Source organism: Prorops nasuta, unplaced genomic scaffold, assembly GCF_024137725.1.
Source record: "Prorops nasuta isolate Cenicafe-Biocafe unplaced genomic scaffold, Cenicafe_Pnas_1.2 PNAS00014, whole genome shotgun sequence".
In the NCBI taxonomy this organism is placed as follows: domain Eukaryota; kingdom Metazoa; phylum Arthropoda; class Insecta; order Hymenoptera; family Bethylidae; genus Prorops; species Prorops nasuta.
In genome coordinates, this window is record NW_027116811.1 from 5,730,422 (window position 1) to 5,743,931 (window position 13,510).

At 37.9% G+C, this 13,510-nt stretch overlaps 1 protein-coding gene across 5 annotated transcripts; it reads right to left on the reverse strand.

Moving 5' to 3' along the window:
* Positions 1–47: 47 nt before the first annotated feature.
* nrm (neuromusculin) lies at positions 48–13,509 on the reverse strand. Of its 5 annotated transcripts, none has more exons than XM_066735440.1 (18): positions 12,781–13,509; positions 11,964–12,607; positions 9,392–9,563; positions 9,051–9,205; positions 8,819–8,986; positions 8,438–8,599; positions 8,176–8,360; positions 7,926–8,076; positions 7,735–7,846; positions 7,075–7,377; positions 6,786–6,991; positions 5,975–6,241; positions 5,282–5,638; positions 4,491–4,751; positions 1,484–1,744; positions 1,256–1,393; positions 1,038–1,162; positions 48–555 (listed from the first exon to the last, which is right to left on the reverse strand). In XM_066735440.1, the coding sequence occupies exons 2-18, from the start codon at positions 12,031–12,033 to the stop codon at positions 364–366; spliced, it is 3,285 nt and encodes a 1,094-aa protein (XP_066591537.1). In that variant the 5' UTR covers positions 12,034–12,607; positions 12,781–13,509; the 3' UTR covers positions 48–363. The 5 variants fall into 5 exon arrangements, with proteins under 5 accessions (XP_066591537.1, XP_066591536.1, XP_066591538.1 ...); XM_066735439.1 differs by having other exon boundaries at positions 11,964–12,698; XM_066735442.1 differs by adding an exon at positions 699–759 and having other exon boundaries at positions 416–555; positions 11,964–13,509.
* Between the last annotated feature and the right edge of the window lies 1 nt (position 13,510).

A 13,510-nucleotide genomic window follows, 5' to 3' on the forward strand; every position in this document is an offset into this window, starting at 1 on the left:
AAACTGAGGAAATTTTCAGGAAAAGCGTGAAAAGCTTTTTTTCTTACTGATATACAATGACAGCGTTTATTTTGCGACACATATAAGTTAGTTAAAAAATTTAACAATAACATAAGCTCTCGTTTGGAAGTAGAAACAGTAAATAAGAAAACAGGGAATTTAGTATAAGTAATTCCATTGATAAATACGCAGTTTTATCATCGCTGAGTACGATTGAAAAGAATTCCATTCGAGAGGCTCCTGAAAAATTTTCCTAGGCGAGGAAACTTTTGGAAAATTTCCAGTGAACAAAATGTAGATCAAAGATCCAAACTGGAAAAATCTCAGTTCGTAGAGTTGAATTTTCCAGTTTTCTTTGGTGATTTACAAAAGCTCCTCGTTATCATCGGTGACTCCGTACATTTGAGGCCTTCTTTCTTGCGCAGCCTGAAGTTGCCTCTGCTGGGCCTGCCTCTGCTTCAAGAGATCTATACTGGCAGCCTTGTAATTGATAGGTCCGTAGGATCTATAGTCCACATCCGCGTAATCCAAATCAGAGAACTCCGTTTTGAAGGGCTGAAAATAATTGAATCGTTAGGAAAATTCTGGAAAATTATAGGCTGACCACACATTGATTTTTTCACTCGTACGAAAAACCAAGGCAATATTGTCCCAATAATATTTATGCTGCCTGACACAGATACACATACACACGGTACCTTGTGATAGTGGTGAGCCAGGCTAGTAAATATACGTGTCGCTCTTTCTTGGCTCCCTCTCCTACAACAATTTATTTTGTCAATGTAGCAATCCCAAAATCCCTTATACCATATATATATAATAATCTCTCTAACACTATCTCCTATAAAATAATATTTCATCCCCGAGTAAATAATTCATAAAAAAAGCAGCTTTTATTTTCTATATATCTTTAATTTATTCTAATTATTTATGTTTTTTTCTTAAAATTTTCTAGGCAACGTCCAGCAATTTTACAGTGATTTCTAAGTCCAGGCAGCAATATTGGGTCAATGTTGCGTCAAGCGAGTGAATATTACCTTATTAGGTGGTGACTGGATTCCATGGAAAGGCAAATTCTCGTAGAAAGTCTTCTGTGGACCAGATTGGGGCGAGGCATCCGAACCAAACTCCATCTCGTTATTGTTTGCCACTTGGTTCGAATCTGCAATTTGCCAAGCTTTATTTTCCTCGCAGGAAAATTTCAGGAAAAACCCCAACAAAAAAATTGGAGAAAAAAGGTGCTGAAAAAACTTACACTTTATCTTACTCCGTTTTCTCTTACAAACCACGCAAATGATGATGCAAATTATCAGCAATACTACTATGATAACTGTTATGATGATTATCAGCAGCAGGAAGTTCTCCGTGAACCAATGCCACCAGAAGAAAGTTTCTGGTACAAATAATGTGGTATATATACATATATATATTATAATGAATTTTTGTAGTTTATTGTAAAAAATTGAACAAAATTCAAACTCACTAGACAAATTGATTTCACAGGTTTCGGAGATCCCAATGGAATTGTTAACGACGCATTTGTAAATTTCTGCATTATCATTGAAAGGCTCGATAAGGATATAACTTTTTCCATCTCGATCCTTCGCAGTCGAGACCTCCGTAGTTTCATTGCTAGCCTCCAAAGACCATTTAAAGTCAACTTCCTCTGGATTGGCTATTGCTGAGCAAACGATGTAATCTTCCTCCTCTGTGCTCTCTGTTTCCACTCTGCACTCTGGTTTAACTGCAAACGATAGCACCAACTTTGCAATTCAATTAATATCAAGGAATGCACTGTATATATATATACAGGGTGTAACCAGCCAAAGACCGAAAGATTTTGACCAGAGATTCTTGAGGCTATACTAAGTAGAAAAGTCCTATATTATAAGATCCGCAAAAGCATGATTGCTGAGATAAATCAGTTTGAAAGCGAGCAATCAGGGCTTTGATCGAACGGAAGAATTACTTTACTGTCGCTTTCGTTGACACCTCCCTTTCGAAAAACAAAAGAAGCTCGTACCTCTCCGCCGCTCCGTAATGCCGTACATGTACACACACACGCCCGCAACTACGCCGATTATTAATATTACCTCCTAACGTTCTACAATCCTGATCCAAGCACCGTATGAAATTTATTTTTCGCCTAATATTAACAGAATCCCTGTGATGTAATTATTAATACTAAAATACTAGACAACATTTCTGCGATTTAGATACCTTTTGCCTGTAAATTTTCGCCGCCTCCCGTCAAGCTTTTCAAAGCATCAGCATCATCTCTGCGTACTCTTCATTGGTGAAATCCGGCATTTTACCCACTCACATGTTTTCAAAATAAACAGATGAAGTATCTTTAGGTTTTTTCTTCCGAATCGTGTCATAGTAATAAACAATCAGTCTTTCGCATCTTTCGGATAGAGTGCAAGTGAACTGCATATCACGGGATATAATTAGTGGCCAAATTTTGTGTCAAAAATGCCGAATTTCACGAATGAGGAATACGGCCAAATGGTGTACATCCTGGGAGAAGCTCGAGGTGTGGCGACAGAGGCGGCGAGAATCTACAGGGAAAGGTACCCAAATAGACGACACCCAATCAGTACGACGTTTACAGACACATATCGTAGAGTTTTAGAAACGGGTAATGTTTTGCCAAGACAGGAGAAAGGTGGACACAACTTACGTGACAGACGTGTGACGGAAAAAGTACTGAATCTAGTAGAAGCTGACCCGACAACAAGCACTCGCCGCATAGCTCGAGAAGTTAAAATCTCGCATATGACGGTACATCGAATTCTCAAGGCTGCGAATTTGTATCCGTACCATCACACACCCGTTCAGGATCTGTTGGAAGGTGATTTCGCACAACGCGTTAATTTTTGTCGTTGGCTTCTGACACAATCAGAAGTCAATCCTGGTTTTCATCGCCGAATTTTATTCACGGATGAATCCCTATTTACTCGTGCCGGAACATTCAATTTTCATAACTCTCACACTTACGCCGAGGAAAATCCACACTTCGTACGTGTGGTAAACTACCAGCATAGGTGGAAATTGAATGTTTGGGCCGGGTTAATAGGGACTCATGTGATCGGGCCGTTCGTCCTTCCAGAGAAAATGAATGGGGAGTTATATGCGAGATTACTCACGGAAGATTTGCCTGAGTTACTTGAGGATGTACCGCTAGACCTGCGGACCAAAATGTGGTTTCAGCAGGACGGTGCCCCACCTCATAATACTCGGCCAGTTTCTGCGATTTTGGAAAATTATTTTCCAAATCGATGGATCGCTTACCGAGGACCTGTGAGGTGGCCCCCTCGCTCTCCAGATCTGACACCACTGGACTTCTTTTTTTGGGGTCACCTAAAAAATGAAGTTTATGTGACGGAGCCTGGCTCGCTGGAAGTAGCGCTCGAGCGTTTAAAAGTGGCGGTTGCTAACATAGACGAACGTACGCTGGACAACGTATGGACAGAACTGCTGCGACGAGCGCGAGCTTGTATCGAAGCAGGGGGGAGACATTTTGAACAGCTTTTAAAATAATAGACTAAGGACGACGACGACGATTTGACATGACTGACGTGACGACTGACAAGACAAAGCGACGAAACATTACTTGACGCGACAGACGAACGAAGACAGAATTGGAAAACTTTCCCTGTAGATAAAAATTGCTTTTCATATGAAGGAAATGTAAGTCTTCTTTACTTCATTGGACATTCCGCGGCGGAATTGTACATTTTTTATTAGGATTATGTCATCTTCTAAGCTGTTGCAGCTGGAATCTGACTAACTTGTTTAGCATTTTAGAATCAATAATTACATCACAGGGACTCTGATAATATTAGGCGAAAAATAAATTTCATACGGTGGTTGGATCAGGATTGTAGAACGTTAGGAGGTAATATTAATAATCGGCGTAGTTGCGGGCGTGTGTGTGTACATGTACGGAATTACGGAGCGGCGGAGAGGTACGAGCTTCTTTTGTTTTTCGAAAGGGAGGTGTCAACGAAAGCGACAGTAAAGTAATTCTTCCGTTCGATCAAAGCCCTGATTGCTCGCTTTCAAACTGATTTATCTCAGCAATCATGCTTTTGCGGATCTTATAATATAGGACTTTTCTACTTAGTATAGCCTCAAGAATCTCTGGTCAAAATCTTTCGGTCTTTGGCTGGTTACACCCTGTATATATATATTTATATTATAAATCGAGTGTATCCCTGTAAATAAAATTATACTTTAATTGGAAAATTTGTCAATATTTATAAAATAATTTTTAGTGGTTGCACTAAATATTGTCAAATTAATGATTTAATAAAATTTTTAATTAATAATTGTTTCTCTATTTAAGTAGGAAATATAACGAGTTTTTTTTATATTTGTATTATTTTTTGTAAGTAGTGCAACACTATAGTGAGATTAAGTAATTGTGTAAAAAAAATTAAAATTGTTAATGTAAAAATTAAGAGAAGTTAAAAATTGTTATTTACACATGACGTTCAGTACAACGGAGATGTTTTGGCTTCCGTGCTTGTTGGACGCTACGCAGTAGTAAGTGCCATTGCTCTGCCTGGGCACAGTGACGTTAAAATCGAAAATTGGGCCTTCTATGGCAACCTCATCCGTTCCTTCTCGAATCCACTTATACTCGGCTGTTGGATGGGCTGTAGCTTTACACGTTACACTCTCGGCTAAATTATCCACTATCACGTCGATCCTCTCCTTCGATACTCTAATATTCTCTGGTGGATCTGAAAATTCCACAAAATTCCCCTCTTCCGATCAAACGATTTATAATTTCATTAAAAATTTTTAACAAATTTCTTTTTCATAAAAATTCAAAATATTTTGTTAAAATTTTAAAAATATAAATTAATTTCGGCGAATTTTGAAACGAGAAACGTTAGAAAATTCATTATTGCAAAAATGTTTTTTTCAACCTGTATGTTTGATCAATAAGGGATTTTTCCACTTAAGTAATTCACACTCCACGTGGAAAACAATGGTACTGTTAACGCCTTTACCAATGGAGTTTTGGATACTCTCACAGGTGAACTTGATTCGTTATTGCAAAAATTTATTTTTCAACCTGTATGTCTGACCAATAAGCGATTTTTCCACTTAAGTAACTCACTCCACGTGGAAAATAGTGTTACTGTTAACGCCTTTACCAATAGAGTTTTGGATACCCCCACAGGTGAACTTGATTGATTATTGCAAAAATTTATTTTTCAACCTGTATGTCCGACCAATAAGCGACTTTTCCACTTAAGTAACTCACACTCCACGTGGAAAACGGTGCTACTGTTAACGCCTCGGCCAATGGAGTTGTGGCTGCTCTCACAGGTGAACTTGACGTTGTCCTCCGACTGAACGAGACGATTATTCGGCCATGCAGTCAGATTCCACACTAGCGTAGACTCCACACTCTCGAATATCTTTTTATCCCTGTCCACTTCGTGATAAACGTTAACGATGTAGTAACGATCATTGTCCTTGGGATTCAGGAACTCGTCGTTCCTCAGCCAGGAAATCGTGCAAATCGGAGAACACTCGACCCAGCAGGAAATATTCACGTTCGTTGCATTGTAAACGTATCCACTGTACTCGTCCAGTGGCTTTATGAACTCTGGTGCCACTGTTGAACGAAAAATTCAGTTATCAAATCAGAAAACTAATTATCGTTGAAAATTTAATTAAGCCACGGAAATCTCAATTGGACACCCTAAATGTACTGAAAATTTATTTGAAATTGTTGGGAAACTGTTGAAAATGGGTTAAAATTCATTGTAAAATGTTGGGAAACTGGTGAAAATTGGTGAAAATTCATTTGCTAATTTTCGGAAGCTGGTGAAAATTCTTTTGGAATAGTCGTGGAGTGGGAAATTCTAGTCAAGCGCTGTCGAGTAGAACAGGTGAGTATGTACGGACGCGGAGAAAGAGTGGGGGTTTAAGTAGAAAAGGGACGACTAACCAGACACCTCGATAAAAGTCGTTGCAGAAGTGCCGTTCCCAGCCTCGTTTTGAGCAAAACAAGTAAAATTGGCTTCGGTGTCCAATCCGGCTGATTCGATGCTGAGCAGACCGTCTTTCCCCTCTTCTACAAGATCAGTATCACGGAACCAAACGAAACTGATTTCTTCGGGCCTACCAGGGTCGACTATCGAACACGTCAGATTCACTCCTTCGTTCTTTATCACCACTTCCGGTTCCTGCGTCATCACCGCTGGACCTGGCCTATCTGAATTCATCAATTTTAATCGAATCAATTTTCATTATCATTGTTATTATTATTGTTGAAAAGGTGAGATTTTGCAGGATTTGCTTACTTTTGATCAGGCACAATTTATATTTATAAATGTAAGATAATTTTAATGTTATAATCGGGTAGTTTGTTATAATAATAATAACAGTAAAAAGTTAACATTCTGTTCAATGCCAATAAATTAGTGAAATATCCTGTTTTTTATTATTTTTTGGCTGTCTTTGTATATTTTATCAAAAAATTCTATATTATAATGAAAAAATTCTATTTCTTTTAAAAATAAATTAACTATTCACATCCATAAGTAGATAAACCCAAGTACATCGAACCTCCCAATATAAAGTTTAACAATTCACTTCTGTCCCAAAAACTATTTTTTTTTTTGTTATAAAAATAGATTCTCCTGCAATCTTGCATCGTGCTTCATTTGTAGTTTAAAAAATAATTCGTAAATCAAACCACGTTTTCTCGTATTTATACAAAAAATTTTGAAATTTTTTCCATAAATTAAAATACATACAGTAAACATCCAAAGGAGAGTCAACCGATATTGGTCCCCAACCGGCAGCATTTTTACCGGAACAGGAATAATTTCCATGGAAGGACCTTCCAACGGATTCCAGGAGCAATTTGCTAGGATCTATTCCGCAGAATTTCGTAGATCCGTCTATTTCAGGGTCACCATCGCAATCGGGAAGCTCCTTCAAAAGGTCACCGTCCAGGAACCTGAAATTGTCCAGTATTTCGAATGAAGATAACTCTTAAAATACTCTTAAACATGCTTCACATTTTTTAGCAAAGAGACTCGCCATCTGACGTATTCCAGGTACTCGGGATTTCCATCAATGACGTCACAGCTCAAGGACACGTTAACTTTGTCATCCTCGTAAATAGTGCCCTCCGGATGCATGCTGACCTTCACGGTTGGCCGGAATATCACAGAAACGAAAACTTCGCTATCCGCGAGCGAGGCGTTCACGCTGTTTTCCAAGAGACACCTGTAAGATCCTGTGTCATTTCCGGTTGCATTCTTCACAGTTAAATCTGGCTGCTCCGTTGTGCCACCCTCGTAGTGGTCCTCTTCCAAAATTAACTCCTCGTCGTTCAATAACCTTCAAACCCAAAATAAACCATTTATATTTCTGTCATTGTTTTCATTACGGAAATAAGAAATATTAGATGTTATTATTATTATAGAAAGAAAATATAGATTATTATTAGAAAGAAAATATAAATAATTAATAGAAAGGAAATATAAATTATTCAAAACATAAGGAATCATTTAACAGTAATTAATTATATTATTATAAATAAAAAATATTCTAGTGAATTATATTCTTTACGACAATTATAAACATTTAAAATTAAGTTAATTATTTTATCAGCAATAAAAAAAATAGTATTTTAAATATTAAAATAATTATTTCCAAAACGAAACGAGATTTAATTAACAAAATTTTCTTTTCTACCATTTCACTCCCTTCAAGGCAGCCGGATTAGCTTCGTAGTCGCAAATTATTATGAAATCATCCGTCTCGTTCACCGTTTTATTACCAGACTCCATTTTCACTATCGGAGGATCTGTGTGCAAAAATTGAAAATGAAACACGATTGGATATTTTTTGCATAATCCAAATCATAAAATCCAAAAAAAACTTGCATAAGACCACTATGGTACTCGAATCCTTCATTGGTTTTAAATCCTCGATTTCGGTCACTGCATTCTTAGCCTCGCAATTAAACGTTTTCCCATTGTCGTACTCGGATGCTGTGAAGGCCAAGTAGCTCAGAGTGCTTATCGAAGTATCGTTCTAAAACAGTGCAATAATTATGGAAATATAAAAATATCGATGAATCAGAAATTTAAATAAAAATGTGCAATTTCATTTTTCATAGATACGATGCCATACGTTGTTTACGAGTTTAGTCTCGAATAATTCCAGTCTTTCGCTGTTGGCACTGAGAGCTTCGGTTCCATTGTACCAGAATACATCAGCTGCTGGTCTGGCAGAACTAGCAGTGCACTGCAATAAAATCTTCGTCCCCTTAACCACATGGCCCACCACCCCACTGATCTCCAATTTCAGTGGTCGAACTACGAAAATAACGAGAGTTAAACAGCAAACGGATAACCAGACAAAGTGGAGAAGTTTCTTCTGTGATTTGTCTGACCATGAACGTCCAAATCCACTTGAATGGTTAATGGCTCTTTCAGAGCAGCATTCGTGGCTTTGCAGATTATTTTGGAATTCAGATCTTTTCTAGAAATGCTGATGTCCAATAGACTGCTGCCATTTCCTACTCCATCCATGTCGATCGTCGACTCGCTACTTGCTAGAAAGTGTCAATTACATTGTTGTTTCAATTTCAATTATTAAATTTAAATTTTAATAATTTTGGATAAATAAAATAGTAATCTTTAATAATAAAGTGTTTACTGTATTTGTAATAACAAAATTTATCTAAAAAAATATATAAAAAATATTATAAACAATTTTATAATTATTTATATATAAAAACAAAAGTTATGTCCTTTGCAACATTTTTTCTGACCTTGGATAACCTCGTCGTTCCTGAACCACTCAATCTTCGGGGGTGGTTTACCCTCTCCACTGATGCAACTCAACGAAACATCCGAACCCTCGTTCACTGGTCCAATTTTGCTGCCAGCCTCCAAAGGGTCTTTCACACCCTCGATAATTCTGATGAATTCTGGTCTAGCTGCAAGAACCAAGAGTTAATGTTAATGGGAAATTTTGCTGTGAATTTTTCTCCTAATTTCAACCTGTGACGTTCAGCAGAACCACTTGGTCTTCGTCGCAGTCTGGATCATCCGATGAATATTTCGTCTCGCACAAATAATAACCATCGTCCCTTATGCCAATTTCCCCGATTTTCAGAAAACTCTCGTTCGATTCTGGGGTGTAATCTATGTTGGACCTGCGATCGAAGGGAAAAGTATTGTCATGTAATTGGATGGAAAAATAAATTCGTGGAAATCCTCTCGATAGAAATTAATTTTTTTAACGTTAACAGAGTGATCGATGGATTATGCAATTGGGAAAGAAGAGTTTGGAGGATCCAACAGGTGTATTTATAAGACAGAGTAGTTACGAAATTACTAACTTCGGGGAAATGTCGTCATTGCCTTCTAATAATCCGTCGGTGTCGTCGTACTTGAAAATAGTCGAGGCGCCCCGATACCACTTTATGCTTTTTGGATTCCCACATTCTGAGAACTTTAATGGACACGGCAGCAGAACCTTTGACCCCTTTTCTGCTATTATCTCTTTGTTGGCTGAAAACATTTTTCAATAAATTCACCGTTATCGTGTGGCTATTCATCTCGAGGAATTCCATTGAACAATTTATCCAAATATCCCTGTAATTTCGTTTTTTTTTCTATAATTTTGAGAAATAGTGCACAAGTTATTCGTTTGGTTTATCAAGAGTTAATTCGTTGTAATTTACTATTGGTTAGAACAGAGAAAAAATCACTGAGATTGCTGGATTTGAGAATTTTAAGATTCGTCTGACCATTGAGGAATGTATCTACTTGGAGAGGTTTATCGATAATTAATCTTCTCGTCTGACTCTCGTGGCTTTACCTACTTAAGGATGAGGCTTCGAGAGTCTCGAGAGAATTGTATAATTGTGGAACGAGACAAAAGTTTTGAGACTCTAAGTTCGCAGTGTAACGATCGAGGTGTTTGGTTGTTTTTGAAAGGGGGTGGGGGGGGGCGTGGTTTAAGAATTTAAAGGGTTGTCCGACCATTAAGATTAATATCCACTTGGAGTTATTTTTCGACAATTAATTTGCTCGTTCGACTCTCGTGGCTTTATCTACTTAAGGAAGACGCCACGAGGCCGAATCGTGAAAATTGCGATCGAAGAACGAGAGAAAAGTTTTGATATTCCAAATTTGCAGTGCAACTTTCGAGGTGTTTGTTGTGTTTGGTTGTTTTCGAAAGGGGGTGGGGGGGGGGGGGGCGTGGTTTAAGAATTTAAAGGGTTGTCCGACCATTAAGATTAATATCCACTTGGAGTTATTTTTCGACAATTAATTTGCTCGTTCGACTCTCGTGGCTTTATCTACTTAAGGAAGACGCCACGAGGCCGAATCGTGAAAATTGCGATCGAAGAACGAGAGAAAAGTTTTGATACTCCAAATTTGCAGTGCAACTTTCGAGGTGTTTGTTGTGTTTGGTTGTTTTCGAAAGGGGGTGGGGGTGGGGGGGGGGGGCGTGGTTTAAGAATTTAAAGGGTTGTCCGACCATTAACAGTAATATCCACTTGGAGTTATTTTTCGAAAATCAATTTGCTCGTTCGACTCTCGTGGCTTTATCTATTTAAGGATTGGGCTTCAAGAGTCTCAAAAGAATTGTAATTGAAGAACGAGACAAAATTTTGAGACTAAAAGTTCGTAGTGCAACGATCGAGGTGTTTGCCGTGTTTGATTATTGTTTTCGAAAAGGGAGGAGGGGGGCGTGGTTTAAGAATTTAAAGGGTTGTCCAATCATTAGGAGCAATATCCATTTGGAGCTATTTATCGACAATTAATTTGCTTGTCTGACTCTCGTGGCTTCATTTACTCAAGGAGGATGCCGCGAGGGCCGAATCGTAAAAATTGCGATCGAAGAACGAGAGAAAAGCGTTAATAAGACGGGGCCCCCGTTCGCGGTGCGATGATTAAGATGTCGATTGCTTTGGTGTTTCCGAAGGGGAGGGGGTGGCATTGAGCGACACGAAAATTGCATTCTGTTCCCCGTATTAATCGGAAATCGAATCAGAACGAAAATGGCTCACTTCATTGCTGGAGATTGCCTCAATCTCGCCCAATTTTCATCGCGATTCAATTGACACCCCAAACACACCCCCTACACCCCCTCGCGCTCGCGATTCGAACAAAAGCTCCGCGGGTTGTCAACGTACACCGATTAAAGCCCTATTTGCCACCCCAGGGAAAATAATTTTGAAACACCCTGTAACTTCCCCCACTCCAGCGCTACAGGCCCCGCCCACTTATCGAATTTTATATTTTTCTTTCTCCCAATGGAATTCAACAAATGGAATTGATTTCGATCAAAGATGACTACTCGTACGATCAAGATGGAAATTTGAGGCGGAACCGGAAGTGATTGGAAATCCAATGAGATTTTACGTATACTACAGGCTCTCTCTGTTTTTTTTTCCTTTTTTATAGGAAACGAGTGGAATGTGGCAGGAGAAATGTGAGACACGTGCCTTATCTCGTCGGTGAAGTATTATTGGCTGGTTGGACACGTGTCGTTCACAGAGAAAGCTACGAGTACTTAACGTCTGCTAACCTTCGCGCGTAACTGACCCGGCTAACCCTTTTCTAAATCCGTCCACACTTGAAACTACCGCCGCAGATTCTTCCAACTGCCTATTCTCCACGCTCTCTCACTCATCATTCTTTATTAATTACCGCTTTTACACCCTATTTTTTCTCCCTTATTACAATGCATTCTGTTCTCCTCTCTCTTTTTTTTTCATTATCGACCAATCCCTGCAAAGCCGATAGATAATACGAATTATAAAAATTTTTATGACGCATTGTACGATTTTTATTCGTTATAAATAAATTATTTTATTTTATTTTTATATTTTATTCGCGTAATAAATAATTATAATTGCACAATTCTGATACAAATTTTATTCCAGTTTCGTGACTCACCATGGACACTTTGCAGAATCTGCGTTGTGGTGCCAAGTAAAAATAGAGCGGCGATAATAATGGACGCCATATCTCGAAATTCCAGGGATGTCCGAGAGCAAGCCCCATTTAACGCACCTTTTCACTGTTTATTTCTCGATCGGAAGTTTTCGTCCATTAAAACCGACAATAAAAATCGAAATAAATATGTATATATATATATATGTATATATATCTTGTACCTCCCCTCCTCTCCCAAAACTCGAGTACGATTATTAAATTTTTTTCGTATCAATCACATATCCAACTAACATCATATTATTGATTTATTATCTTTATTAAAACTTTTACAAAATTTCTCTCCAAATTCGTCGAAATATCAAATTTTGCTACTGTTTTTAATTTCACTATTATTATTATTATATCACGGTATATCGTTATGTACTGATATTATTAATAAAATATCATTACTATTATTATTATGAATTTCACAATTCATTTTCCCATCTCGATTTTCCGATTTTCACCAAGTTTTCCAACTTTTCAATGACTTTTCCGTGCACTTTCACAGCGGATCAACGATTTCCCCGCTAATAAATTGGAAGCAGCAAAGAAGAGGAGAAAAATTGTCGCGCCGGCTTAACTCGCGTCGTTCACCCCGATTCCTGACGCATTCAGAAATAGTTATTATATAATGACAAAATATTTCATAGAAACTCAAGATTTAACACTACGCTCGACCCGTTTTCATACAAGCTATAAATAAAAGATCGACGATTTCAGTAAGAGCGACGAAAATCTGATGGAAAGTCGCCGCAGTTTTTCCTCGGTGTCGTACCAAAACGGGTTTTTCCACTTGAGGCCAGCGCTAATATCCCATGAAATGGCACAATTGCGCTATAAACACGCGAGTCCACGTGAAACTTTCTCAACTATTTCACGCGCGAATATTTTACCAAATTTCCCACACGATTTTCTCTCACTCGCATCGATTTTGGAAAAACTGATTTTTAAATTTTTTTAAACGAAAGTTCGAAGTGTTTGATTTCAGGTCGAGAATCGAGACTGAGTCGTTGCTCGAAAAGGTAATTGAGAGATCGAGAGAGAGACGAAGAGTGAGAGGGGGAGAGTGATAAACGTGAAAGGAAAAGAGTGAAAATAAAAATCGACGGAGAAAAGTCAAGTGAGAATTGTAGAGAAAAATGGGGAGGGATTGTTCGGAAAAAGAGGGCGGACGAAAAATACAATGTGAGATAGAGAGAGAGAGAGAGAGAGAGAGAAGGAAATGCAATAGGATGAAAAGAAAATTGAATGAAAATTTTGAAATAGAAAAATATTAAAATTACAAATACATCAAACAACTTAAAAACAGTTGAGAGAGAGAAGAAAATTAAATAAAGAAAGTAATAAGGAAAACAAATGGAAAATTTGAAAGAGAAAATATAATAAAATTACAAATACATAAAAAAATATTTAAACAATTGAGAAAGAGAGAGAGTGAGAGAGAGAGAGGGGGGGGGATAGAGGGGGAAAGAAATAGATGGAGGAAGAAGAAAGAAAGAAAATTG

Excerpts from the sequence above, each read along its gene's own strand:
- nrm (XM_066735440.1), bottom strand. The coding sequence starts at position 12,033 with ATGGCGTCCATTATTATCGCCGCTCTATTTTTACTTGGCACCACAACG. Across the intron at positions 9,564-11,963 it reads GATTCTGCAAAGTGTCCATG|CCAACAAAGAGATAATAGCA; the intron begins GTGAGTCACGAA and ends AAATGTTTTCAG. Across the intron at positions 8,361-8,437 it reads AGTGGATTTGGACGTTCATG|TTCGACCACTGAAATTGGAG; the intron begins GTCAGACAAATC and ends TTATTTTCGTAG.